Source organism: Drosophila nasuta, chromosome 3 (genome assembly GCF_023558535.2).
Source record: "Drosophila nasuta strain 15112-1781.00 chromosome 3, ASM2355853v1, whole genome shotgun sequence".
In the NCBI taxonomy this organism is placed as follows: domain Eukaryota; kingdom Metazoa; phylum Arthropoda; class Insecta; order Diptera; family Drosophilidae; genus Drosophila; species Drosophila nasuta.
In genome coordinates this window covers 47,418,956-47,446,356 of record NC_083457.1, presented here as the reverse complement: position 1 = coordinate 47,446,356, position 27,401 = coordinate 47,418,956, and the positions used below count along the sequence as shown (strand labels likewise).

Sequence of the window (27,401 nt, the reverse complement as noted above, 5' to 3'; positions counted from 1 at the left end):
TTTATTAATTTAATTTACGATTTAATTAGGTTTTTGTTTTTTTTTTTTGTAAGCTACGTTTTCCTTTTTTTGTATAATTATACGTTGTATTTGTTTATTTAGTTTTAATTTATGTTAATATGCTTATTATTTTTTCATATATAATTATTATTGTTGTTGTTGTTGGTTTGTTGTTGTTGTTCTTAATGCTTACGGCAAATTGGTTGTAAATATGTACAAACTTTTCTTTACTTACTCACTAAATATGTTTAATTTGCTTCCTCTCTTTCTCATTGCAGCTTAACTAATTTTGTTTTGTTTTTGTTTTCTTTGCTTAATTAATTGTATATATGAACCTAAGTATATAATATGTATAAATACGCCCCTATGTGTGGTTGTTTTGTTTTTGCTTGATGTGGATTTTTTTTTTCCATTTCTCTTTTGTTGTTGTATATGTATAAATATTAAACACTAAAACGAACGCCAGCCTAAAAAAAACAATTCTCGCACTATACAATTCTCAATATATATATTAATAAATAGTAATGCTGTTGCTACACAAGACTTAACGGGTAAGTCGCTTAATCATCGGTTCATCAAATCAATCGATAACTATCTATCGATCGATCGATCTTTCCATCTATCGCACACACCCTGTGCTGTTGTTGTTGTAAGGCTGTAAGGCTGCTGCTGTTTTTAATTACAAGGCTCTCGTGTTGTTGTTGTTTTTAATACGCGCTAAAACTGTAACTCTGTATTGTTGTTGTTGTTCTTCTTTGTTGTGTGCGTTGTTGCTGTTCAAAAATGGTTTCGCAGCAGCGACTTTTACTGTTACTTTTCTTCTTGGACTGTTAACTTCAGTTTTTTTTTTTCATTTGTTTTGCCATTGCTGGTTTTGGTTGCTTGGTGTTGTTTCTTTTTGGTTTCATTTGGATTTCATTCATATTCTATGTTTGTATTTTAATTATAGCACTTGTGGATTTCTGCTATTTGTTTTTGTTTTCGTTTTTTTTCCTTTTGGAAGTACAGCAAACGGAAGCATGCGACTGTTACTGTTAATGTTACGACTGCAGTTTACATTTACTGCCACTGTTATTGCTACTGTTACTGCTCTGTTATGTGTGCTGTTCTGTTGATGCTGCCTACGCAATGGCCGCTGTTAGATAGTAAAGATCCATCAGCGTCTGCACATTGATGGGCAGACAGGAGAGACGATCGTGTGTATTCGAATCGAGTGCCAGCCATGAGAGTGCATTGTAGCCCTCGAGCACGAAGCGGAGGACGTCGGCGGTGAGCGTCGAGTCCAGTGGATGATCGTTGGCCGACTGATGGGCATTGGTCGAGTTGAGTATATCGTCGGCAATCTGTATGTTGGGCACATGCAAATGCAGCGCCGTCTTTAGGAAGACTGGACACACATCCTCGAGATGCGGGCATGCCGACCAGAACCAGGCGGGCATTCGACCTGTTGGCGCTGTGGACACCATATAACCCACCGATATCGGTTGCTGATTCAGCGATCCCACCTAAGAGAACAAGCAATGATTAGTACAGTAAAAGCTACGAGCAGGAAATTTGCTTCCTACCTCCTCGACTTCTTGGGGCGGCGTGCACTTGAAGTTGTTGCCGCCGGGACTTTGCCAGCTGCGATTGTCCTCCATGCGACCTGGACTGCCGTGATTCGAAACGCGATCCATGTGAGCTACGAGAAGAGACAGAAAACATAAGTCAGTATTGTTGGTTACGGAGCTGTTATGATGTGTATAAAGCGACAATACTCACAGTCCCAAAAGAGATCTCCGATGTCGGCATCGCTAAAGTCCTCGTTGCCCTCTTCGCCCTCGCCGAAGATGAAATCATCTTCCACCGGCGGTTCGTTTTGGAATTGGCGTGTAAAGGACTACAATATCAAAAGAGAAAATATTGAAATTAGTAAATTATTAAATTCAAGCAGAAAAGAAGAAATTAACCATAAACTTCCTAATGATTTAGGAGCTCTGTTTTCTCATTCTTAGGTCAATAATAACAAACAACTAATTCTAGGATGTTTTATCTATTTAATTACTAACCGAACATCTCATTTGATTTTTTTTTTCTTTCAGGGACTTTACCAATCTGTATTATCCAATATTCAGCTCAAATTGTGATTTGGAAATATTACACCCTCTAAGCTCTTACCGTAGGGGATTTTCATTGATAGTTCAATCAGTTTCTATTGCTCTACTTTGAAAACCCTAGTCTTATTGCACGATTATATTGAGCAAGTTGTGTGAGGTAAAAATGTCAGCCTCCTAGCTCTTACCCCTTGCGTTGATACCTTAATAAATTTGTATTGAATTTCGGACACCCTAGTTTTATTACACAATCAAATTGTATATTGTATTGAAACCCCTAATCTTATTGCATGAGCAAGTTCTTTAAGGTACAAATTTCAGTCTCCTATATTTAATAATTAAATAGTTCTGTCAGTCTGTTCCTCAGTCAGTCAGAATAAACAGTTTAATGTATATAGATTAATACCTAAATCAATTTTTCGGCCTTCTGGGTCTTACCATTTAAGCTCTACTGTGTAAATCCGTCAGTCTGTTGGTCAGTCAGGATTAGACGTTTAATTTATTTAGCTAAGCCTAAATTAGATTCCCAATAACTAACTTCCTTTTGCCATACTTAAAAACTAATAATAAATAGCAAACTCACCGCACAAACAGCACTCGTGGGGAAGACCAAGATGTGAGTACAGGTCACGTCCTGTGGCGTGGAGAGCGGATTCTGCATGGAGATCTGTGAGAAACGTTCGTCGGGCGTAAACTGATCGGGCATCACACGCAACTTGGCGTCCGGTTCGAGTGTGACAAGACACGCGCTGAGAATGGTTGGAGGATACATGAGCGTACACTGTTTGCACATGTCCTTGAACTGCTTCGAAGCCTTCTGGAGTTGTTGCTTGCTCAGCAAATAGCTCCAAGACTTGAGTTCGCTGTGTCCAATGCGCCCGATGCGTCCGATGACCAGACGCCACATTTGCGACGTCTGCGATATGAGACCCATGACAAAGTCCATCAGCTTCCGCAATGCCACATAACGAGCCGGAGCTTTGCGTCGACGCGCACGATTCGGCACATCGATGTTGATGCAGACCTTCTCGAGGAGTTCGCCCCGTTCATCGGTGGCGGTGGCCAGCAACCAGGCCTGATCCTCGCTTAGACAGTAATTGCAATACATCACCGAGTAGCGAGTCTCATTCTGTCCATGCATGCTTCCCGCTGCCCTGGAGAAGTCCGTCTTGTCGTTCCGCTCATGCATCGGCGCCAGCACAAAGGGCGCTGTGTACATTTTGTACGCCCTCCGGTTGGGTTCATCCTTGGTCTTGAGGAACGCTTCCATGTTAGCGGCGGTGCCAAAGCCCGTCAGACTCTTCACCGGCTGCGCATGCACCAAATGCCGACGACACTGAGAGAAGATGTTGAGTGCCAGGCACTTGATCTCATCGGAGAAGCGACGTCGGTTGCCCGCCGGACCGAGTTCCATGATCGATTCCAGCGAGATGATCTGTATGTTCATCTGGGCGCGCACCGAGTCGGGCACCGCTTTCAACAGTTCCGCATAGCAACGTAACAGCGCAATCAAGGCCAAACGCTCCAGCTCAACGCTGTCCGAGGCAAAAGTAAAGGGATTGACCACGTACAACACAATCGCGGAGGGATTTATATCCTCGAGGGTTTCGCCCATGCCCAGTGGATCGCCCAGCACGAGAGCTGGCTTAGCATCGGCGCCAGCGCCGCCTGCTCCAGCTCCCGCCACACCCGGCTTCACATCCTGCTTGCTATCCTGCTGCTGCTGTTGTTGCTGCTGTTGATCCTGTTGCCCCGTCGTCGTCGTCTGCTCTGTGCCAGGCTCGAGCTTGATAAGCGTCGTGCCATCGCTAGCATGATCCGTGCCAGGCGCTGAGGCTCCCGTCTGTGACTGCGTTGCATTCCCCGACTGTCCCTTGCTGCCCTGGTGACTGCCACTGGCATCGGGTGGATTGAGCAACGTCTTGTCGTTGGGCACCCGACTCAAATACGGCGCCAGCTGATAGAGAAAGGCCATGGCATAGCGTCGGATTTGATCCGCCAGCGGCGCATGCTCCAGCGTGCGCAGCCAATCATCCAGCGGTGTCTCACGTTCCCCAGGAGCTCCGTTGTTGTTGTTATTGTTGTTGGGTGCTCCGACTTGGAGCACGCCATCCCAGCCGCGTATGGGCGTGTGCCGACCTAGTTTGCACATCTCGTAGGTGCTGCTCAGCTCACGGAAATAGGTCCGAGTGTGCGCCGCAACATGCTCATTGTCGGGACACACCACCACATAGACAACATCCCGAGCATAGGAGTAAGGCTCCAGCAGAAACTTGTCCCAATAGTGTATGGAATGCGGTGCCACTGAGATCCAATCCTTCTCGTAACCCACCACGACCGAAGGGATCGGCTGAGGTTCACATTGACCCGACGCACGTCCGGCGAGACGATGAAACTGCCGCCAGGTGAGCGGACCACTCACCGTGTTGTAGGAGCTGGCATCCTTAGAGCCGGCGGAGCCGCCGCGCGACTTGCAGTGGAAGGCACTCTGCAGCATCGGCTGAATGGCGTTCATGGTGCGGACGATTTCCTTGTTGCTGCGCGTGAAACCCACCGGGAGATACGGCCACTTGTGCACCGTCAGACGACCGCTGCCCAAGGCGTGGAGTTTCTGCCTCAACGCGGGCGCCGCTTGGAAGGCGCTCAACTGTTGTCCCGGCTGCGAGGGTTGATGCGGATGCGATTGCTGCTGATGATGCTGCGAGTGCTGCGAATTGTGCTGCTGTTGATTGTGCCCGAACTCGAGCATATTCATGTCCAGGCGTTGCTCCTCGAAAGCCAGTCGCGCCTGCTCCAGCGCCAGACTTATGACATCGTGGGCATCGGTGAACTCGAGCACATTCGCAATGGACTCCATCGATGCGGTCGGTGCACCGCTGTTGCCGAAAAGCCGCCGCTGTCGGGACATGCGACGTCGATGCGATTGCAACGCCCGATGCACCGAACTGCTCGACGTCTGTATGATGGAGCACTGATCCAGCAGTAGATCGAAGATGGCATGCGCCAGTTGCTCAGCGACCGCTAAACTAGCTCCCGCTCCTCCCGATGTCACCTTCTCCAGTTCCCTGCCCGTGGACAATTCCGAAGCTCCAGGTTTCACGCTCTTCCGGCACAAACTCTGTATGAGACTGAGTAGCGTGGGTTGTTTATTACGTCCCGGATCCTCGACAATGCCCGTGATCTCCAGCTCATCCTCGTAGAACAAACCAGCACGATGCGAGAGTCGACGATTGACCACCGCACTAAAGCCGCAGGTGCACTCGACGGGATCGTCGTCCACGTAGCCGGTGATGTGCGGGTTGCTGCTGGGCGGTGTACACGAACTGGAACCACTTGAACCTCCGTTGGGTGCGGGCAATGCCGGCGAGTCCAGCCCGCCGCCAAAGGAGCTCATCATACGCATGCCATAGGAGGAGGCGGATGAGGAGTTGTTTGGCGCTGCCAACGCTGCGCCACTCGGTCCATTGAGCAGTCGCTGTTGCGTGGGAAACGGATTGAAACTGCTCCCTGGGAGCGGTACATAAACCCCTGAGTCCGCACCACGAATGTTGCCAATCTTCTGGGCATCGGCGTTGCACACACAAACGCTGCTGCTGTCAAAGTTGTGATCCCGAAAAACATTCAATGCTGTGTCGTACAGCAAAATGTTCACCAGCACCGAATTCACCTCGGGCAACTCCTGCAGCAAACCCATTGCAGCTGCCACAGCCGAGGCAACCGCACCTCCCGCATTGTTAGCACCTCCACTTCCTGCGCCGTATTGCATCATGGCGAGCTTATCGCCGCCAGGCATTTGGTGTCCGAATTGTGCGTGCGGCGTGTGCGCATCCTGCGAATTGTACGGCTTGTTGAGGTACGTGGAGGATGTTGAGGTCGCCGGACTCGCTGCTGCAAGCTCGTAGGGATACGGCGGTGGCGGATGTGTGGGCGTCTGACGCATATTCCCAGCATTGTGATGCATGGGACTACTGCGTGGGAAGGGAACCAACCCGGCAGCTGCCGGTGAGGGAGGCATGGGTGACATCCCAGCGCGTTGCATCATCTGTTGCATGGAGCTGCCGGGCGGGGCTTGCGGACAGTTGAGCTGATTCAACAACAGCTGGCTGCCACCGCTGCTCAACGGTTGAGGGACTGTGGAGACTGGCGACGGCATCGCCGTGTTCATCATGGGAGTCCGAGGTCCAGCGGCCAACAAATCATGCAGCTGCTGATGCTTCTGATGCGAATGTTGCTGCTGCTGTTGTTGTTGTTGCTGCTGTTGCTGCTGCTGCTGTTGTTGGTGTTGCTGATGCTGTTGTATGCGTTGCTGCAGCTGTTGATGCTTCTGATGCTGTTGCTGTTGTTGCTGCGCTGCCGCCGCCTTGGCCAAAGTGGCTGCACGTGACTTTTGACTGTGACTCCAGGTGGGATTGTAGTAACAATTGGCGGGCATGGCGAGTGCGGGGAGCGTTTGACTGGGCAGATTCGTGAGCGGCGCATAGCGTGAGCTGCCCACGAACTTCTCCTGCTGCGGCGGTCGGTACACGTAGTTCCAGTCGTGGATGGGCTCCTCCACAGGACTTCCCAGCTCCACGCTGTACTCCTGCTTCGTCAGCTTTAGCACAACACCGAGAGCAAGTGCAGCGCCTCCTCCATTATTGCTAGCATTGTTGTTGTTGTTGTTATTATTATTGCTATTGCTATTGTTATTGTTGTTATTGTTGGAGACGCCGCCAACGCTGCTCGTGTCCACGCTGAGATCCGTCATGACAACGTCCGTTTGGCAGGGACTGGAATTGGGATGTTGTTGCTCATGGGACGGCGGCGTTGGAAACATTTTGGTCAAATCCTCCGCTTGTATGCTGCCCGCCCCCGAACTGGCCACCACAGCAGCGACCACAGCACTTGCCACCGCAGTGCTACGCTTGAGTTCATCAATCGTATTTGTCACCGCACTGCAACCGCCATTCGAGGGATTATTGGAGTCGGGTGGCGTATGAATCTGCACGCTGCTGCACTCATCATTGGAGCTCGTGTCGAAGATCTGCTCCAGATCGTCAAGAGTGGGATTAAGTCCTTCGGCGGTGAAGAGATTGCCGCCGCTGCCAGCGAGATTCGTTGACTTGGACTCCTTGCAGGGCGAATGCAAACCGGGCTCCGTCTTAATGTCCAGACCCGGAAAGAAGCTGCTGGCCGTAGCTGCGCTCCCGCTGTTGCCACCGCCAGCTGCCGCATTGAGCGCACTGTCCGCCTCATCGTTGCTTCCGCTATTGAGTCCCGTTCCCGTTCCTCCACCGGCGGCTGTTGCTCCAAAGGAACTGGCTATGCCCACCAGACCGCCACCAGCTGCAGCTCCGGTTGTATCGGAGACTGCTGCCAGTTGCGACGGTTGCGTGGCATTGCCATCGATGGAGAGCAGCGAACCGTAGACGGATCCGGGTGACGGCATCAGCGGCTTGAAGTGCGTGTGTCCCTCGTAAAGGTTTTTGGCGTATCGTGGTCGCTTTTGCTTGGCGGATTCATTGAGATTGGGTCGCATCACCGGCAAATTGTCCCTGTGAAGAAAGAGTAGTTAAACATTTGCAACTCGAGAGGTTTACTAAAGCAGCTAGCTTACCAAGCCTCCTGTAGGCTAAAGTCATATATGATTTCCTTGAGCCACTCCTCGCTAAAGCTATCCACATCCTTGAGCTTCAGCTGCGGCGTCTTGTACAAATTAAGCAGATTGCTCACCGCCTCCATCGTGCTTGTGGCCACCGTCTGCTGTTGCGATCGCTGCACCACTGTGCCTGGCTCCTGTTTGATTTGCGTTAAGGTTGGTGCTGTTGATGGTTGCATCTCCAACTTCTTTACGCTAATTGTGCCACACTGCACACCAGCTGCACCACCTGCTGCCGCTCCAGCACCTGCCGTTGCTCCTCCTGCTCCTGCGCCAACTGTTGCTGGCGTTGTGCCGGAGGATGTTGCATTGCCGGATGTGGGCGTCGCTGGTTGCTGCTCGCCGGACGCTGCATTGGCGCCACCCGCGTTCGAGCCGTGCTCTGTGTAGGCGGGCGGCTCCCCGCTGGGCGTCTGATGCACATAGGGGGAGGCGGTTATGCTCTTGTTATCGTGCTGATCCGTGGGCGTGGGCGCTGGCGTATTCTTGTCCAGCAGATGATCGATGGGCGTGGGCGGCTGCTGCAGATTCGAAACGGATGTGGGCGCATGCGGACTCATGTTAAGCAGCTGCAAAGCAATAAGGATCACAATTAGATTCAAATATTCCAGTTGATAGGTAGAGGGGAAGGGCAGTACTCACTTGCTCAGCGGGCGGCACTGAGGTCGGCTGCGATTGCGCCGAGTTGGGATGCGGATGTGGAGATGGCGCTGGCGTCGCTGGTGATCCAACCGATGAGGAGGTCACCGCTGGCGGCATCGATGATGTATCGCCGCCCAGCGAGTTGCGTGATGAATATATCGACGCACCGCCACAGGGTGGTGTCGCTGCACTCGATGCGGCCAAATGTCTGCAGAAGAAAGTTTGCAATAATTGTTATTAGTAATTTATTATGGGCATTATGCAAACAAAGAAAAATAGCATACGCTACATGCTTGCGGGTTATATACAAAAAATATATATTAGAAAATTAAAATATTTATAACCAACCAACTACTGTATAACGCATACATAGAGTAATTAATCGATTAATCAAAACGGTTTATCGATAAGCTCTGCTAATATGCTAAGCAACAAAATCAAAACCACATCCAAGAGAGAGCGCGCGAGTGAACGAGATAGATAGTGTGTGGGGGGAAAAGGAGAGCCAAGGGAGTAGAATAAAAATATCATAATCAACTTCGCAGTTGCCAAAAAAAAATTACAAACAACATTAATATATGCATGTCATGTAATGGTTATTTACAGCATATACTTAGGTATGTGTATGCGGTAGTATGTGTGTGTGAGATGTGTGTGGTGTGTGGGGCAGCATGGCAGGATCAATATCGATAGCAATGTACCAACTACTATATACCAAAAATACCGATAACGAGCCGTTGTTTATGACAAAAGTAACGACCGCTTTTGATTGGTGCAAAAGCGGAGTTGTGTGGAAGGCTGTTGGCTGAAGTCAGTCATTTACAATGTATGAAATTAATAATTGTTATTTATTATTGCCAGTTACCGCAAGTTAATAATTAAACAAAAAAAAAAAAATACAATAAACATATTGTTAATAACTTTGTGGCAGAGCTGCACATGTATTCTATGTATGTGTGGGTGGCCATTGCACAGTATGTATTTATGTATTGGTGTATTTATATGTGAGTTGAAAATTAGCATCAAAGAAAACTTGTAAACCAAAAACAACGAAATTAAAAACTTAAGTAGAGCATGTTGTTGTGTTGTCGTTTGTAGTAACAGAATATAAACAACTTAAAGGGAGTGTGTGTGAGTTTATGAGCAAGAAATTCAAAGAGAGCGTATTATTAGAACTAAAAAAAAAAACAAAAAACAACCAAAAGAAAACGAAATGAAAAAAAAAATGAAAACAAGTTGGCAGCGCTGCTAAATTGCCTGCACACACACACACACACTTGGCTTGAACAGCGACACAAACCTTTGTTTTGGTATATTGGTGTCTGTTGTTGTTGTAGTAGTGTTGTTGTTGTAAAGTTTGAGCGCTGTCTGAGAATTGAGTAGAAAGCGCTTGTGAAACGGCACAATTTTGCGCTTGAGACTTGAGCCACCAGCAGCAGTAGTAGTTGTTGTAGTGAAGAATGAGGAGGAGGAGGAGTAGTAGGAAGTTGAGGAGGAGCAGCCAAGACTGGAACTTGCACTGGAACTCGAACTGGAATGATGCGACGACGACGACGTTGACGACGCCCCCCACCACAGACGCTGCTGCAGGTCGCTGGTGATGATGTTGTTGTTGTTGCTGTTGCAGTAGTTGTTGTTGTTGCTGATAGAGCTGGAACGACGTTTTGCCACTGTTGTTGGCAGCACTGATGGCAGCCCGCAGTGCAGGCGAATTGCCGCCGCTGCTACTGCTCTGCTGTTGCTGCTGACGCTGCTTGCTGCCGGCGCTGCTGCTGCCGCCGCCGCTGCATTGTGCGCTGAAATTTGGTGGGTTTTTTTTTTGTGTTAAACTTTCAACTCAACTTTCAACACACATTTGATTCGCAGTCGCGCGCGCGTTTGCTGTGGTGAGTTTCGATTTGTCTTAACGGCTGTAAGCGTTTGATTAGAATGGCAACACATGCAACGCACACACACAATTACACGCACAGACGCACGCACAATTAACTTATGATTAAAAATACATAAAAAAAAAAACACAAAAAAATTGTTTAATAATATTGCAATATTAGGGAATATACTGAATTCTGGTATTCTAGGCATGCCATCAAAGCGTTATACAAATCTCTCGATTACAATTCATATAAATTCATAATATATCGATATCGATCAAAATTCAACACAAATCGCGCTACGAAAAAAAAACAAATCACACATACTCCAAAAAAGAGAGACAGACAGACAGAGATAGGTAGAGAGTAAAAGAGGAGCAGCAGGATCGTAACACACACAGGCACACATAAACACACACACTTGAAGTGCATGGCATAGGTGTGTGCTGGGTGGTTGGGTGCAGAGAAAAGTTATAAAAAAAAATCAAAAAGAGGAACAGGAATAGAAAAGAGAGACAGCGGGCGTTCGGTTTGTAAAGAGAAACTGCAGCGAGAAAAACTTACTTGGTGCATATGCAAGGAGCTTTCTGCATGGGATCCACAAAGTTCCACAGCTTTTGCCGCTGCTGTTGTTGTTGCTGCTGCTGCTGCTGTTGAATTTGCTGCTGCACATGCTGCTTGGAATCCGTTTGCTTCACATCCTCTTCCTCTGCCGGAGTCGCTGCCGATGCTGACGTCGCTGACGCCGCGGCATCCACATGCAGCGTATTCATGATGCAATCCTGCCAAGCACGCTCAGGCATTTCAATGGCCGCCGTTGCTGGTATGTGAGTATTGTTGGTATTGAAGGTAAATCCCGATGTCGGACGCTGATCGTAGTACGGCTGAAACGTTAAACGTTCCAACGCGCTCATCGCCTGCGTCGTCGTTGTTCCTGTTGTTGTTGCCTTCTTGTTGTTGTTACAGTTTCCATTCATATTGCCGCCAGATGGCGCCACAATCGCCGCCTCTTTAATGGCCGCTGTTGGCATCGCCGCTGGCGTTATTGCTGGCGCCACTGCGGCTGCTGCGGGCGAGGAGAGCGACGCAAGCACAGCTGGTTCGGCTGCCCCGCTGCCGCCATTCGCCTTGTACATCTCGGTAAACTCCATATGCTCCATGTCGTCCAGATCTGTGACTAGTACATAGTTCGTGGGGTGATACATCTTATGACCACCTGAAATAAGCAAGAGATGTTCGATTGGGATTAGCAAGTGGATTGAATGTGGATCGTATGTGTTTATTATGTGTATTTAATGGAGGATCAAAGTGGATTGCGTTTCAATAAGCTTACTTATATTGTAGAAGATCGATTGGGATTAGCAAGTGGATCGCATATGGATCGTATGTGATTGGGAGGCGTATTTTTTAAGGGGATCGAATGAGCTTACTTTATATATTGAAAAAATAGTAACAAATATTTCAGTGGATTCCATGTGGGATGTGTATTTTATGAAGGATCGAAATTCAATTCAAAAGAAGTTAACAAATATTTGAAGATTGCATGAGTAATTTGTAACGATTGGGATTCCATGTGGATCGTATGTGATTGGAGTGTTTATTTTGGGGAGGATAAAAATGGATTGAATTTCTATGAGCTTTCTTATATTCTAGAGGATCATATTTTAAAAAATAGATCACACATTTGAAGATCGCATGACTAATATGTAAATGATCCTATTCTATAATATAATGATCCTATTCTCTTATAATGAGAATCGTAGGAATTATATTCAAAGCTTATGTTGGATGGTAGCAATCGTGAAAATCTCAGGTTTATTAGGGGATTATTAGGTTTGCATGTAGATAAAATATGATTAGTTCTGTACTTTATAGGAAATCATATTCAAGCATGTATACAGATGTGTGAAAAATAAATTTTTTTCAATAACAGCTGTCTAAATTGTAAAGCTCCCATCTAACTTTAGAAAAGTTAACGATAATTGCGATAGTCGAAATGGACTTTAAGACAGCTGTTTCTTAAAACAAAATAAAGATCAGTCAATGTAAAACTCGAATGTATTAAAAACATTCTTTTAAAGGTACATTTTAGGAATTGTTTTTTATTTTCAAATCTGCGCTCAAGAAACATATTGCAAAGAATTGAAATTAAAGTTAAATTGTTGTGTATTATCGAAGAAAGGAATTTAGTTTATCTGGGAACAGATTTCAAATGGATCGTATGGGGAATTCAAGGGATAAATGTGTGATCTTTTAAGGGGTTTACCATGCTACTTCTTTTACTCACCCGACACCACCTCGACCACTGGCGGCACATCCGTGTTGTCCTTATTGCACAGCGGAAAAAACGATGCCCAATCCTCGAGAATCTTTTCGGCCATGGGATCGCTGGCCTTGTAACTGTTCCCAGTGAGTATTGCCGCAATGCCAAACGGTGCCAACATCACTTTCCTCGCCTGTGCCGGCGTCGTCGATGTCGTCGCTGGCTTCTCGGCTCCAGCTCCAGCCTCGATCAGCGGCGATGCGGCAGGCAACGGTGTTGTGGCAGCAGCTGTGCCACCATTTGCCGCATCCTTGGAGGCAGCCGAAGCATTGCCTTGACCACTCGCCGCAGCGAAGGCTGCCGACGCCTCGGCCAGATGCTCCTTGGTCAAGGGACGCACAGCAGGATGCTCCCGCAGATCAATGGAGGCACAAACCGTGTCGCCATGCACAAAGAACGTAAACGAAAAGGACAAGTGTTGCGAACTAGAAGAAAGATGTAAGAGATACGTCAGCTAATCCTGTCAATAATTAATTGGGGATTTGTGCCAGGAAGAACGATGCGATCGCATAGACTTCAATGCGAACGCACAGAGTTCCTGATTCATTTGATCTGGGATGATTACCGCGACAACCAGCGGAGTTACTTTCAACATCTGGTCATCGTCGTGTTGGCAAATGTCATCCAAAATGTGGATTCCATTTGGGATCGTAACTTACCTGCGTCCAAAGAGACGATCGCTTGAGGTGCAAGGCTGAACAAACCATTTGCCAAAGCGCACAATGTCCTTGGTGAGTACAAATCTGCGAGTAGGAAGAAATTAATGATTAATCTAGGTCTTTCTAAAGCATCTACAATAAACTCACCTCTCCATCAGATTGTGCAGCGCCTTGAAGAGCAGAGAGCGGCACTCGTAGGTCAGTTCACCCTTCCACGTGCCATTCCAAAGCGCTTGATTTGCTGAAATTATTAAAAAAAAAAAAAGGAACCAGTTAGTTAACGGTGAGCTTTGAAAGCACATTAAAGCTTATAACCAGTTAGTTAACGGTGAGCTTTGAAAGCACATTAAAGCTTATAGTATAGGATAACTGCTAACAGCTCTTATTATTTAAAGATATTTATGGAATTTCTGTGTGCTAGTTAGTCAACGATGAGTTTTTTAAATCCCATTAAAGCTTATTTGTATCGAAAAATTAAAAGCTCTGATTATTTCAAGGAATTTGTAGAGTCTCTGGTTGCTAATTAATCAACAATGAGTTTTGAAAAATTAAAAGCTCTTATTATTTCAAGGAATTTATAGAATTTCTGATTGCTATTTTAATTATTAGTCCCCATACTATATACGAACAGTAATCTTTCAGTTATTAAGCAATTATATACATTTTCTTATTATTGAAATAACAAATACAATTATTTATTGCAATAAGATGAAAGACTCAGGGTTTCAGGCTTATTATTAATTTTAAATATAAACATTTTGGTAAACCTATTAAAGTTGTAAACTAATTTAAGCAACTCTTAAAAAAAACTATTCTATTTATTTAATCCAGAAATTCTTTAATGATGATTCTTTAATTTAAAATATATTAACAAATAAAATATTCATCATCAAAGTTCCTCTAGCAATAATATCATATAATTCCATTCTAATAAGATCGTCAAATTATTGTTTTTATACATAGAACAACTTTTCTATAAAAGCTATGCTTAAAATATCGAATCACTTAACAACTTATTGTAACAATAATAATTAAATAAATAAGCATTGTTATAAAAAAAAAGTATAGTAAAGTTAGTGTCGATCACATTTTGTATAGCATCGATCCACAACAAGTTAATTTACACTTCTAATTGAGTTCCACACCCGACCTCTACTCAATGGAATTTGAATTTAACTGGCGTGTGGAACGCATTTGAAAGGCGGAAAATAACCGCATAAAATAAGAGAAAAAGGCACGCGCGCGCTCTTCTTCATCTAGGCACGCATAAACACACACACACACACATGCATATTTGGTGACAGCAAACAAGGGGAACGACAACAACAATAATAATAATAAGTGCAAAGGCAACAACGCAAATCATTTTAGTGAGCAGCAAATTTGAAAGTGACGCGCGCGCTTTTGAGAGCATTATTGAAAAGGCGAAATGATTTTGTTATTGTTTTGCAACGCGCGCATCCCAATGACAAATTTAACTCTGGTCGAACAGAGATGGATTAATAACAATATTAGAGTGCGAGAGAGAGAGAGAGAGAGAGCGACAGTGTCTATGTAAATGCAAGTAAAAACAACAATGCGAGTGAAGCAGAGGAAGACAAAACGGTGCCCCTATAGGCAGAGAAGAAGAAGCAGAGGCAGAGGCAAATCAAAAGCGGAAGCGCAAACAAAATGCCACTTAAAACAAAAAGAGGCAACGACTACGACAAGTCGACGACTATTTACGTTGCGCCAGAGCGAGATAGAAAGAGGCGGCAGGAATAGTCGAGAAATTTTTTTTTGGAAAATTCCAAGCATCTCACAAACACACACACATACAGACGTACACACGTACGTGAGACACCTACACAAGGCTGTAACTGCCGGTTTTCACCCTCAGCGCATTCAAAAACACACATACAAACAAACAAACAAGACAAAAAATTCAAGAAATAATAAGAGGCCAAAACACACAGAGGCGCAACATCCAAGCAATGTTGCAAAGATAATTACGTAAAGGTAAACAACATTATAAATAACAAAACACAAATGCAAAGAGAACAAGAGCGCGCGCCCCATTCACACTCAAAAAAAAACAACAAAACAGCAAAAAAAAAAAAAGAAACAAAGAGCGCACGCCGGCGAATGAGTGAGTAATTATGAGTGAATGAGCGAACTGAGTTTGAGTCCGAGTGACACGAGTGTGTGAGAATGAGTGAGAGAGCGAGCAGCAAAGCAGCGAGTAACGACGTCACAATGCAGCAGCAGCGAACGACGCGACAGCGGCTAGAGCGTCGTCGTAGGCTGGGCTTTGGAAATGTATGCATGTTGTTGTTGGTTTTCTTGTAGCTATGTAGTTGTAGTAGCTATAGTTGTTGTTGTTGTTGATACAAGCCTGCTTGTGGATTTCATTGTGTGTACCTTCTTTCAATGAGATCAGCGTAAAATTTTTAACCAGAGGGCAATGTACGATTATGTACGTGTGTGCGTTTGCGTACGTTTTTCTGTATGTGTGTGTGTTTGTGGGCTTATTTTTTCGCTAGTGTGACCAGCCAGGGGTCATATGCGAAGCCCGCAAAAGTTCAAAAGCTCGCACACACAAATACACACACACACTCACTGTTCGAGACGAAACGTGCAACAGAATAATGTAAAAGTATAAAAGGGTAGCAACAGCTACATGGCTGGCTGCAGCCTCTCAAAGAAACAAAAAAAGGCAAACCTACAAATTCTGCAAATACAAAATTGGCATTGCCGACAACGACAGCGGCAACGTGATGCGGCTGCTGCTGTTCATCGTCGTTCCGCCGACTTGCGACTTCGTCGTCTGCAAGCCGACCAGGCAACCATCCGACCACCTCTGCTCAATGCAAATTCCAAATACAAGTACATACATATGTACACATACTTACATACAGGCATACGCATATTTATTATATACGTGCATATGTGTGCGTGTGTTATTTTTTTTGTAGCACGTGTGGTTTGTGCACATGTTGCTGCTGATTGAGAGACTCACGCAGAGCGACAGCTTCAAAGAGAGCGCGCGCCCACCCGCAAGAGAGAGAGAGTGCGAGAGTGGGTGAGTGAGAGGAGTGCACAGACAAACGCAACACTCACTGTTGCTGAGAGCGCAAGTGAGTGAGTGATGAGCGAATGAGTGTTGTTTGGCCAAAAAGTGCCGCTAGTTTTTCTAAAGCATGCACTCGCTCAACTGCTGCTGCTCTCCCACACACACGCACACCTTTTGCGCTCTCTTGGTGTTGTTTGTGCGCTTGATGAAACGCTATTTTAGGTTAAAAATTTGCTGCCACAGCAAAATGTAAATGACGTGCGAAATGTATGAGTGTGTGTTTGTATGCTTATGCGTGTGTGTGTGTTGTGTTGTATTTTGAGTCTAAATAATTACAGAATTACAGCAATGAAATTCGTTGCAATGAATTGCGTGCAACAAGCGGTAGATGGCATGCCAAATCCACACATACAAATGCACATATATTGCATATGTGTGTATTTAATCAAGGTCAATAATCTGCTGCGATTGTGAGCGCACATTGAAAATTGGTTAATAAGCAAACAGCAGCAGCAACACACAAAAAACAGGTAAAGCGTCGTCGCAGTCGGCAAACGGAGCAAAAACGAATGCAAAATTTTGCCGTGCAGCAACAACAAAGCGCATTGTAATTAAGCTTTAAAACCAGTTTCGAAAAAAAAACAGCGCACAAATCTAAAGAGAGAACGAAACAGCGCACAATCACACACATACTCTCTAGCTAGAGAGCAGAGCGCAAGTAACTCTCTCACACACACCCACACACACATTGTACATGCAAAAGTTGTGAGCTCATAATTATTAGCCCCAATTGTGAGAGAGGGAGAGAGGCGCACACAAACACACATACACAATGTCAAAGCAGCAACAAAGTGACAGCTGTTTAAGGTAAACTGTATCAAGTTTGTGTGTGTGTGTGTGTGAGGAGAAGAACAACAACAACAGCCATTGGCAATGACAACAAGTAGCGGGGGCAACAAGCGAATAATCGCATAGTGTTGCTGTTTATGTCGTTTCTCGACATCGTTCGAGTTCTTGCTATCGATATCGATATCAATACCATTTTGCAAATCGTGTGAATATGACTTTGTTTCATTCTTTTGCAATTGATAATAACAAAATAACGAGCGACATCGTTGGCATTGTGTGACGTCTGAAAAAGAACAACAACAACAATAAAATAAAAAGCGTCGTTGCCTTTTTTCACTGGGCAGCGTCGCTCACACTCTCTTTCTCTCTCTCTCTGGTTTCATTCACACGCAAATACACACACGCGCATACATACAAAATGTCAGTGGACAGCAGCTTTTTTGTTTGTTGATTGCGGCGACACAAAGTAAAAGGCTATAAAAAGCAAAGACAATTCGCACAACGTAATGTCAATGCAATTAGTCAATGTCCTTGTCATTAAAAAACCAAAAAATAAAACGACGAACGGGGTCGACAACAATTTCACCAGAGTCGAAACAGGCAGCGCAACGACAGTTACTGCGACAGCGGCAGCGACTGCGGCGCATTCAACTCGTCGCCTTATGACGTCGCACAATCGAAAGCAGACGTTAACTACGTTACGATTACGATAGCGATTACGATTACGTCGTTGGCTGACGTATGTTCACATGGTATGTTCATATTATACATACACACATACATAGATACTGATTACAATGCGAGTGGAATTTTTGCCAGCCGCAACACAAAAATTACAAAGAGACACCAAGTGATAATTTGTGGTCAGAGATAGCGATAGCGCATATACTATGTGAACATGGGAAGCCATGGGCAAAAATTAAATAAATATTAGCCACACGCCATACAAAAAAAAAAAAAAACTACCGTTGCTCTACAGCTACAGCTACTACTGATAAGAAAAATGATGAAAAAATCTAAGTAAAAGCAAAAGCAGTCATCATCGTCGAGGCTAACAGCAGCAAGTCCCCCTTAACAGCATTCTGAATTTGCCAAGGCGGCTACTACAGCACACACACACACACTTTCACACACAAATAAGCTTCAAAGAGAGCGCGCAACGAGAGAGCGAGAGAGAGAGAGGGAGCGCGCCCAAAAGCCCAAGTGAGAGCGCGCCATGCACAATACGAAACAAAAACATTGCAAATGACACAGGTGACGTTTTACGCGTGGGCTGACCGCAAGGCAACTCAGCGAGCGAGTGAGCGAGAGAGAAACAGAGAGAGGAGGGTCTGACTACTACTTCTGCTGTTGCTGACAGACGAGCGCGCCATGTGAGTGATTGTGTGTTGGGAGGGAGAAGCACAAACACACACACGCGCGCGCGAGTTTATTTATTTGACATGCACATGTGTGTGTGCGTGTATTGTTTTGGTTTTCTCATGGGTACAACAAAATTTTTGCTGCGCTGCACGTTGCGGCCTTGAACGTTTTATTAAATTTATAAAGCTACCAGGCAATGTAACGGCATGTGATGCAAAAAACATCGATGTTTGCCGATATTTCTTATAGATCAATGTTTCCTTAAAATGTTGCCTAACCAAAGTTAAAACAACTATCAACTATAAAACTTTTCAATTTAGTTATTGTAAGATTTTGTAAGAACTTGAAAACAAATTTAAACAGTCTTCACTAATAATCGAATTAAGAATAGAATTATTATGTGCTTATTACTGTATTATTATTATTATTTAAAGATGCTCTCATAACAAGAAACTAAACAGAATAAAAGATTTGATTTATTAATAATAATATTTAATAATAGATATTTTCTTTTTGCTTATTGCAAGATTTTTTAAGAACTTGAAAACAAATTAAAACAGATTTTACTAAGAATCGAATTAAGTATAGAATTATGATGTATTTTTATTCATTATATTTCCTATTACTGTATTATCATTATAATTTAAGGATGCTCTCATAATACAAAAACTAAATATAGATCTATAATCGTAAATCAACAAAAATCGAATAACAAGCGTAATTTTAATGCTGGAGTCGCGAATTTTGGTTTATAAAATAATAACTATTGTAATTGCGATTTCTGAAAATTTGGTTGCGATCAGATTGTCGAAGTTATTAAAGAAATTCTTTTGTATATGCAAAAACTTACTAGGTTTCTTAGTTGCTTTGACTGACAATCTGGTATATTTACGGTATATTTTTAATGTGGTACTATATCGATATACCAAATATACCATTTGGTATATTTTTAGTATTTTTGTATATTTTGAGAATAATACCACAATATTTTGCATTTATTCAAAATGGGTAGCGGGTATCTCACAGTCGAGCACACTCGAGTGTAACTTTCTTACTTGTTTCTATTTTCTTGCTTTGCTTACCTGCTACTTTTAGCAGCTCGGCATCGACGAGCTCACTGAGATCCGGCTCCTCGCCATACCAAAAGATCCACAGCTCCTTGGCGGCGGCAAGCGATAGAGGCGGGTGTACAGTAGTCGATGTGGTAATCTCAAAGTTTAAGGCATTCTGATCGGTGTTATCCTGCTTCGTGGATTGAACGCGTCGCCACACGCACAGCATATCCGCCTGCATGCATCGTGAATAGGATCGCAGTATCGGATCGGCCAGAGGATCACTCGATGCATTTGGCCGTTCGCCATTCACGAACTTTCGCCATTTTATTCCACACAAATCAGTCTGTGGAAGAGGCAAGAAGGGAAATTCGTTATCATTTCGATGTTTACTCAATTAGAATATATCAAAGCGAAGGCAGATAAGCTCACAAAGTAAATAAATATATTTCGAAATCCATATTACACATTGTACAATCAATATGGTTGTAAAGTATATCACAGTTGTACTTCGATAAAGCAAAAGAGTGGAAATATTCTTTATCCGCACCTAACATAATTAATGCTCATAAAATAACCAAGAAAGTCCAATGATATATGTATTTTTCAATTGTTCTCGTAATTAATTATTTAATATCAAATTTAATACAATATATAAAAAAATTCTAAATCAAAGAAAATACAATTTTAACCGGTTATTTGTTTTTTAGGCACAGAATATTGTTGAAAAGTATTTTGGAATGTTGAAAAAAAAAAACATTTTCTTTTTTTTCTTAAATTAACATTTGTTGTAAAATTATTTGAACGATGTCTATTTAAACTTTGAATTATTATTATTGATTTAAAAATAAATTCAAAATTATCAATTTTATGATCCAACATAAATCAGTTGTCTTGTACAATACATTTCCGGAATTCAGTAAATTGTTATACATATATGAAATTAGGGGGGTAAAATAAAATTGCTAATGATAGGATAATTTTTGTTTCTTCATGTTTATATTGAAAAAAGATCTTTAAAATAAAATATTGAATTTTGTTCTTTTGTCGATTAAAATGTAATATTTAAAATTGCCTTTTACAAGTTTTTTTTATAAAGTATAATATTTGCTTTTCATGTTTCTTGATTCCTTAATTACATTAATCCATTTAAGTAAAAGAAATTAAGTTGGTTTGTGCTCTCATTTTGTAATATTAAAATAAAATGTATAATATAAAGTAAGCCTACTATATTATCTCTAGCATCTCCATCGTACAGTGTGATCACTGTAGCTTCTGCTAACTGTATCTAACTGAGATAACACCTACGCTTTGTTTACAAATCCCACACGCAACATTCTACTAACTAAGCAGCTACCACCTACAAAAGCTCCGCACAACAAAGCGCGTCAGTGTTGCAAAACGCTAAGCATACAACCACACACACACACACATATACGCAGCACACACATTCCACAATCGCTGCACTTGTAACAGAAAACAGAAGCAAAAAAACGAAAGGCGCATACAAAGCAAAGCTCAAAACAAAAGCACAAGCAGCAGCAGAAGAAGAAGAAGCAGACGAAGAAGAGGCAGAAGCAGAAGAATACGACAACGACGAGCCACAATTTTGAAAGAAAAGCCAAAAGCAATAAAAAAAAACACAACAACAAAACTGAAAAAAAAAAAAACTGGCTGGGGTCTCTTTGGTGTCTTTGGCTCGTCATTGGCGGCTTCCGTTGTGCGAGTTGCGAGTTGCCGTTGTTGTAGCTTGTGTTGTAGTTTGTAGCTTTGGAACAAGTTGTCGTTGTTGCTGCCGCTGCTGTGGCAAGCACAAATCAATGGGCCAAAGACAAAAAGCGTTGGCCAAGAGAGCGTTAAGCGTAGCACAAAAAACACTATGAGAGACTCGAGTACATACACACACACACACACAATCGCGTCATAAACATAGCCAAATAACTGCACCTCACACACATACATATTCAGTCGCAGTCGCGTGCAAAGTGAACAACAACAGCAAGCAGAGCAAAGCAGCAAAAGGTATTCCCCAAACCACGAATGGCTGCCGACTGCGCTGCCGACGAGCGTCGCCCCCAACAACACCGACAGCTACAACAACAAGAGACCGTCGCGTCGTCGTCGTCGTTCCACATTCTTCCGTACATTTGATTTTGTATTTTGTATTTCGGATTCTCAGGGGGGTATCGCAATTTTGTGTTTTCATTTTCGCTCTCGTTTTTACAACTCGCTACTCTTTATGCATATGCGAGTGTGTGTGTGTGTTGCGACTTTTTATGTTTACTGGCCTTTTACTTTTTTTGGGCGAGCAATATATTTAATAAAAAAAAAAAATCATTCCTTCCACTTCCCCTACTGCTCTTTTGAGCGTTTTTCAACATTGTCATCGTCATCGTCTCACACGGCAACAAACAAAAACAACGGCAGCAATCTCAACGTTTTGGGTCGCCGTCTTTTATCTGCCGACGTCAGCGACGGCGGCGTCTCGTTGCATACTCGTCTCTTTCATTTTTCTTTTTGTTTCTTTCTATTATTTTTGCGATATTCATATAGGCAAACAATGTTCAATATGTGTGCGTGTGTGTGTGGCGGCTGCTTTGGGGCTTGCGCTCATTTCGCCGCTGGGACACATTTATTACAGCAGGTGTGTGTGTATGTGTGTTAAACTCTCTCGCGCGCTCTTTACATCAGCATGTGTGCGTGTGTGTGTGTTATCATTCTGACACGCTTCGCTTTGCTTGTGTTTGTTCACGCGCGCGTGCCTCCCAAGTTCAAGCTGTCGTCGTTTTATTTCTGTTGCTGCTGCTACCTCACTCACTCATTTACTCTTTGTGTGCGTATGTGTGTTGCGCTCTCCGTAATTGGGTCTGCCTGTTGTCCACTACAAAGTTGCGCTCTCTCTCGCACAACGACATCGTCACTCGCCGCTCTCTCAGAGAAAGTTTTGCGCGTTTGTTATTGTTTCGTTATTTCGTACAGCGTTCGTTGGCGCGTCGTCGTCGTCGTCGCCGTTGTCTTCGTCGGTCATTCTCTCACAGTCTGCTTTTAGGGGCCGGGGGGAAGGTTGAGAGAGGCTGTCGCTTTGGAGCACGTTGACTTGTCGGAGCTTAAGCTACCATTTGAGCTTTTCTTTTGCTACATCTATTTTTGTAGTTGTTGTCGCTCTTGTTGAGCGAGATTCATTAAAGAAATATGCCACTGAAAAAGAAAGAAGAAAAAAAGAAACGGCGTTGCGACCCGGCCAACTAGACGCCGCCGCTAAAGAAGAACCTGTTATGGCCGGTCACTCAGCCGCATGAGGAACCCACTCACACACTCACACGCACACATTCGTTATTTGTTGTTGCTTTCTTTTCTTTTGGCCTGACTTGTTTGCTGTCTATTCCCCCCTTCCCCTTTTGTACTCTCATATGCATAGTTCCGCTTTGTGCGTGCTTTTTCTGATTATGTTTCGAATGGGGGGAAAATAACGTTACCAGGCAAAGAGCGTGAGAGAGTTGCTGGGAGTTGAGAAAAATATCAATAAACGCGCTGTGCGCACGCCTATCGCCTATCGATAACAATCAGCTGTCAACACTGAACCCAACTGAACTGCACTGAACGAAGCGAAGCGATCAACGTGGGTGGGCATGAGACACCCTGTGCTGCATTGTCACTGACCTAGATCTCAAAAGGCAAATTGGCAAAGAACGGAAATGGAAATTAAACGTAAGAGCAAAAACAAAAATATATGGCTAGACAAAGAGAGGGACAAAGACACAGAGAGAGAGCGTTGTTTTCTGTGCGTTTCTCTACTTACCAAGGCATAGAAGTTTGTATGGCAATCCTCCAAACTTGCGCCGTTTGTCTGATGATTTTGATGCGTCATAGTTCTTGGCTTTTTATTTTTGCACAACAGCAGCACCTCATTTTCTCAAGATGATGAAACAAGTATTGTTGGAATTGTGGTGAGAAATTTCGATTGTGGTAAATTTTTAGATATTTTCTAGTATTTCTTTTTGTTGTATATTTGTTATTTGCACATTTGTTATGATTTCAATTGATATATTCTTTTTTCTTTCTTTTTTTTTGCTGCCTCTCTTTGCTCTTCTTCTGTATTGATTCTAATACGACGGCGGCGACGACGGTGACGGAGACACAGATACAAACACGAATACAGATGCAGAAGAGATACGGAGAGACATACACACACTCACACACATACAAGGGGACACGCACAAACACGGACGTAGAGGCACACAGACACGCACGTACACAGTGACACGAATTGCGTTTGTTTTGAGTGAATTTTTCGTATTTTGCAGTTGTTGATGATGCTGCTGCTGCTGTTGTTGTTGTAGCTGTTGTAGATGTCGCTGCTGCTGTTGTTGTTGTAGCTGTTGTAGTTGATGTTGTTGCGCAGCTGTTGCAGTTCACAACTGTTGTTGTTTGTTGTATTTGTAGAAGAACAAGAACATTGAATTTGTTATTATAATAAATATTTGTATATTTGCATGATTATTCTTATTAATATTTGCAATTTGTATTTTTTTCTAGCTATTTTCCAATTTCACATTTTGTTTTTGTTTTGCACTAAAAATTGAGATTCGCATTATTTGCAATTCTTGTTTGTTGCTGCTGCACATATAATTTTTTCCTTTATATTTCCGAAAGCGAAACACGTTCAGGTTAAATCAATTTCGAAATCAGCAACATCATCGCAGAGAGAGAGAGAGACCGAATTGGCAAAACGTATTGCACTCACACACAATTGCACTCACATTCCACTTCACTCGGTCAGTTCACTCCATCATTCATTCACTCACTCAGCCACATACACGACAATGAAAAACAATTTTGTATTTGTCTTATTGTTCGTTCACTGCGTTGCTTTGCTTTGCTTGCTTGCTTATTTGTTGCTTGCTCTCTCATACACATAAACACATACACCGACACGTTCATATGCGGCAATTACAAGGGTGGACGGCCGCCATAGCAGCAATGCTAATGCTCCACACTCTCTCTCTCGCATCTTGCTCTCCCTCGCCGTGGGGCTGAACCACTGTCCATTCATTCGACGTACAAAGAGAGCACAGCACACACACGCGCACAGAGAGCCATCTCGAAAGAGAGAGCGCGCGCTTAAGCGAGACACAAAAATTGACTTTTTCAAGGCGCGCAGACGACGTGACGAGACCGACTACAATAACAACAACTACTACTATTGGGGTGCTTTGCATGTGTGTGTGAGCGAACGAGTCTCACACATACACACACAAACACCGACGCACGACGGCGATGAAAGTCGTTGGGTTTTCGTTAATCGTTGATGTAGACAAAAAAAAAAAACATATCGAAAAAAGAAATACAAAAAAATAGGTATGTAGTTTTTTTTTCTTCTTTTTTAGGCTACACACACAGTTTATTCGAAATTGAGTAAATAAATATGTGTATGCATATTGCTGAATGCTTTGTTTTTCTCCTCTTCGTCTGTCTGACTGTCTTTTTTTATTTTGCGCGTGATTTGATTTTTTTCTGGTTGCGCTATTTGTTGCAGTGTATGCACTTTGGAAATACCATTTTCATTTTTCTGTATACATTTTTCGTATTTCGATTTTTCCCATCCACACTCACATAGTGAGTAAGTGCACAAATAATATACATAAATGATTTATTTGTGCGGTTTGCTTGTTTTTTTTATTTTGTGGACACACTGCGGAGCTGGCAAGAAGAAGCAGCAGTCAAATGAGTAATAGTAAATTGTAATGAGTTTGTGCTTAAAAAGGCACTCACACACAGATGCACACACGAGCGCGTACGAGACACACACACACACACAGACACGTACAGAGGCATCAACAGTGGTGACACTCGATGTAAATATTGCTAATCTATTTGTATCGAACTTGCACCTTGCACCGCTCTTATTTCAATTTATACACAATAATATATGCATACTATTTGAAATTTATAACTCAATATATACATTGAAACGAATATACACACAATTAAATATATATGTACTATGTATATAAATGTATAATACGATTTTTCTCGCTTTTCGCACAACAACCAAATGACGAGTCAGAAAATTTTAAACCGACTGCGAGACCGAAACCGTTTCTGCTGCGACGACGACGCGACATCGCCACACACAATGGAAATTTCGCTCGCCTAGCTTTGGCTCGCTTGCTGCTGCTGCCTTTTGAGTGTAGTTCCTAAAAAAAAATACAAATACAAGAGAGCGTACCAACTAAATAGTAGCAACGAGTAGCGAGAATCGGAATCAAACAGCAGCAAGCAGCAGCAGCCACTCAAAAGAAGATTTGTCAGTTCTCTCCGAACGAATATAGCGGCGTTTTGCTCATTTTGCAATTGAGAGAGCGTGAGCGTGAGAGAGCACCGCATCCAAACAAGTTTGTTTGCACGCTTGTGTGTGTGTGTGCTGTTTATAATACCATCTCGCTCTCCCGTTGCCGCTCTCACTGTGTCTGTGTGTGTTGCTCTCTTGCTTTTGTGCATCGCCCTCTACTTCGAATGCTGCTGCTTGGCTGCTTAGGGATGCAACTTTTTTTTTTGAAAACCGGAGAATAACCAGATCGATTTGCTTGAAATATGGCGCAGACAAAATGGCCAGACTAAGTTTTTTCTCAAATAGTTTTTACGAGATAATTTCTTGCATAGCAGAGGAAGTGTTGTGAGAGCTGTAAAAGCAACAGCGATCGGCAATCGGTAGCTTTAATCCATTTTTGCAGAGAAGAAATTCAAAAGAATCTACATTCAAATCAGTTGGCTTCATGTTTTATGCACTACACAACACTAAGCACACACACACATGCACGCATATGCATATAGAGTGCGAAACGTGATACATAGACAGCATTCCTCTCGCATTCACACGCACACACACATACACTCGCACACAGCGGCAGTGACAAACGTACACACACACAGATACAAATGTAGCAGTGACGCGAGCAACCACTTTCGTAGGTTTTCTTTCCACACATACATATCTTTTCTCTCACTATATATTTTTTGTATTCGCCATAATTGTTCAATCTTCATTTTGCATTCGCATTCCAATTGTTAATTGTTTTTGTTTGCAGCTTATTAATTATTTTACAATGGATGCCGACGACGACTTTTTGTCGTCTGTTCCTTTCTCATATATGTATGTACATATCTACACACACTCACGCACTTCACCGACTCACACACGGACACTCACTCACTCACAAAATGATCCCCTTTCCAGCGGCAAATAGCACAATTATTTTAATGCTCTTGCGGAAATATTCAAATGCAGTTAATGCAGTTTAATGTGTAATAATTATGGCTCTGATATTTAAACGATTGCACTGTTATTATTATTGATGTGTATTATTTTTAATGTGCTTCATTTAGGCTCACTCTCTCTCTCTCTTTCGTTTGGTCTTGCTCACTGCTCGACACACATACATATTATCTCATGTACATGCATGCAGATGTATGTATGCGGATGTACATATGTGTATGTATGTACATATTTTTCGCATTTCTTTGGCTTTGACTCTTTTTTATCATTTACATTTCTTTCTTTTATTTTATTTTTTTGCGCGATTTGTGCCACTTTCTATTCACATTTTGGATGAATTTTGCATTTGTTAAAACGACCGGCGCACGTTATTCCGCCGTGCGTTAAATTTGCACGCACGCAATTGGCGGTATATAGCAATTTAAAAATTTTAATTAAAATTCACACGGAGCAAATTTTTCCAGGAACGAAACTGCCGTTTTCTTTGCGTTTCTTTGACCGAACGTCGCGACGCAGTGTTGGCTAACGCCCCAATGCCAAGCGTTGCATTCGCTGAGTTGTCCAGCTGTTTGCCAACAACTGGT

At 43.3% G+C, this 27,401-nt stretch overlaps 1 protein-coding gene and 1 non-coding gene across 6 annotated transcripts; both read right to left on the bottom strand.

The window, feature by feature from the left end:
* LOC132792784 (mediator of RNA polymerase II transcription subunit 13) lies at window positions 1-27,351 on the bottom strand. 5 transcript variants are annotated; one of them, XM_060802263.1, is made up of 13 exons: window positions 27,091-27,351; window positions 23,341-24,177; window positions 19,572-19,887; window positions 13,374-13,467; window positions 13,227-13,310; window positions 12,532-12,992; window positions 10,809-11,460; window positions 8,374-8,581; window positions 7,690-8,300; window positions 2,677-7,627; window positions 1,762-1,879; window positions 1,566-1,681; window positions 1-1,505 (listed from the first exon to the last, which is right to left on the bottom strand). In XM_060802263.1, exons 2-13 carry the CDS (start codon window positions 23,407-23,409, stop codon window positions 1,122-1,124), a joined length of 8,064 nt encoding a protein of 2,687 aa, XP_060658246.1. In that variant the 5' UTR covers window positions 23,410-24,177; window positions 27,091-27,351; the 3' UTR covers window positions 1-1,121. The 5 variants fall into 5 exon arrangements, with proteins under 5 accessions (XP_060658246.1, XP_060658245.1, XP_060658244.1 ...); XM_060802262.1 differs by having other exon boundaries at window positions 23,341-24,113; XM_060802261.1 differs by having other exon boundaries at window positions 23,341-23,959.
* LOC132794618 (small Cajal body-specific RNA PsiU6-40) lies at window positions 13,047-13,196 on the bottom strand. Its single transcript, XR_009633288.1, has one exon. It is a non-coding gene; the product is annotated as a small Cajal body-specific RNA PsiU6-40 (non-coding RNA).
* Window positions 27,352-27,401: the final 50 nt, after the last annotated feature.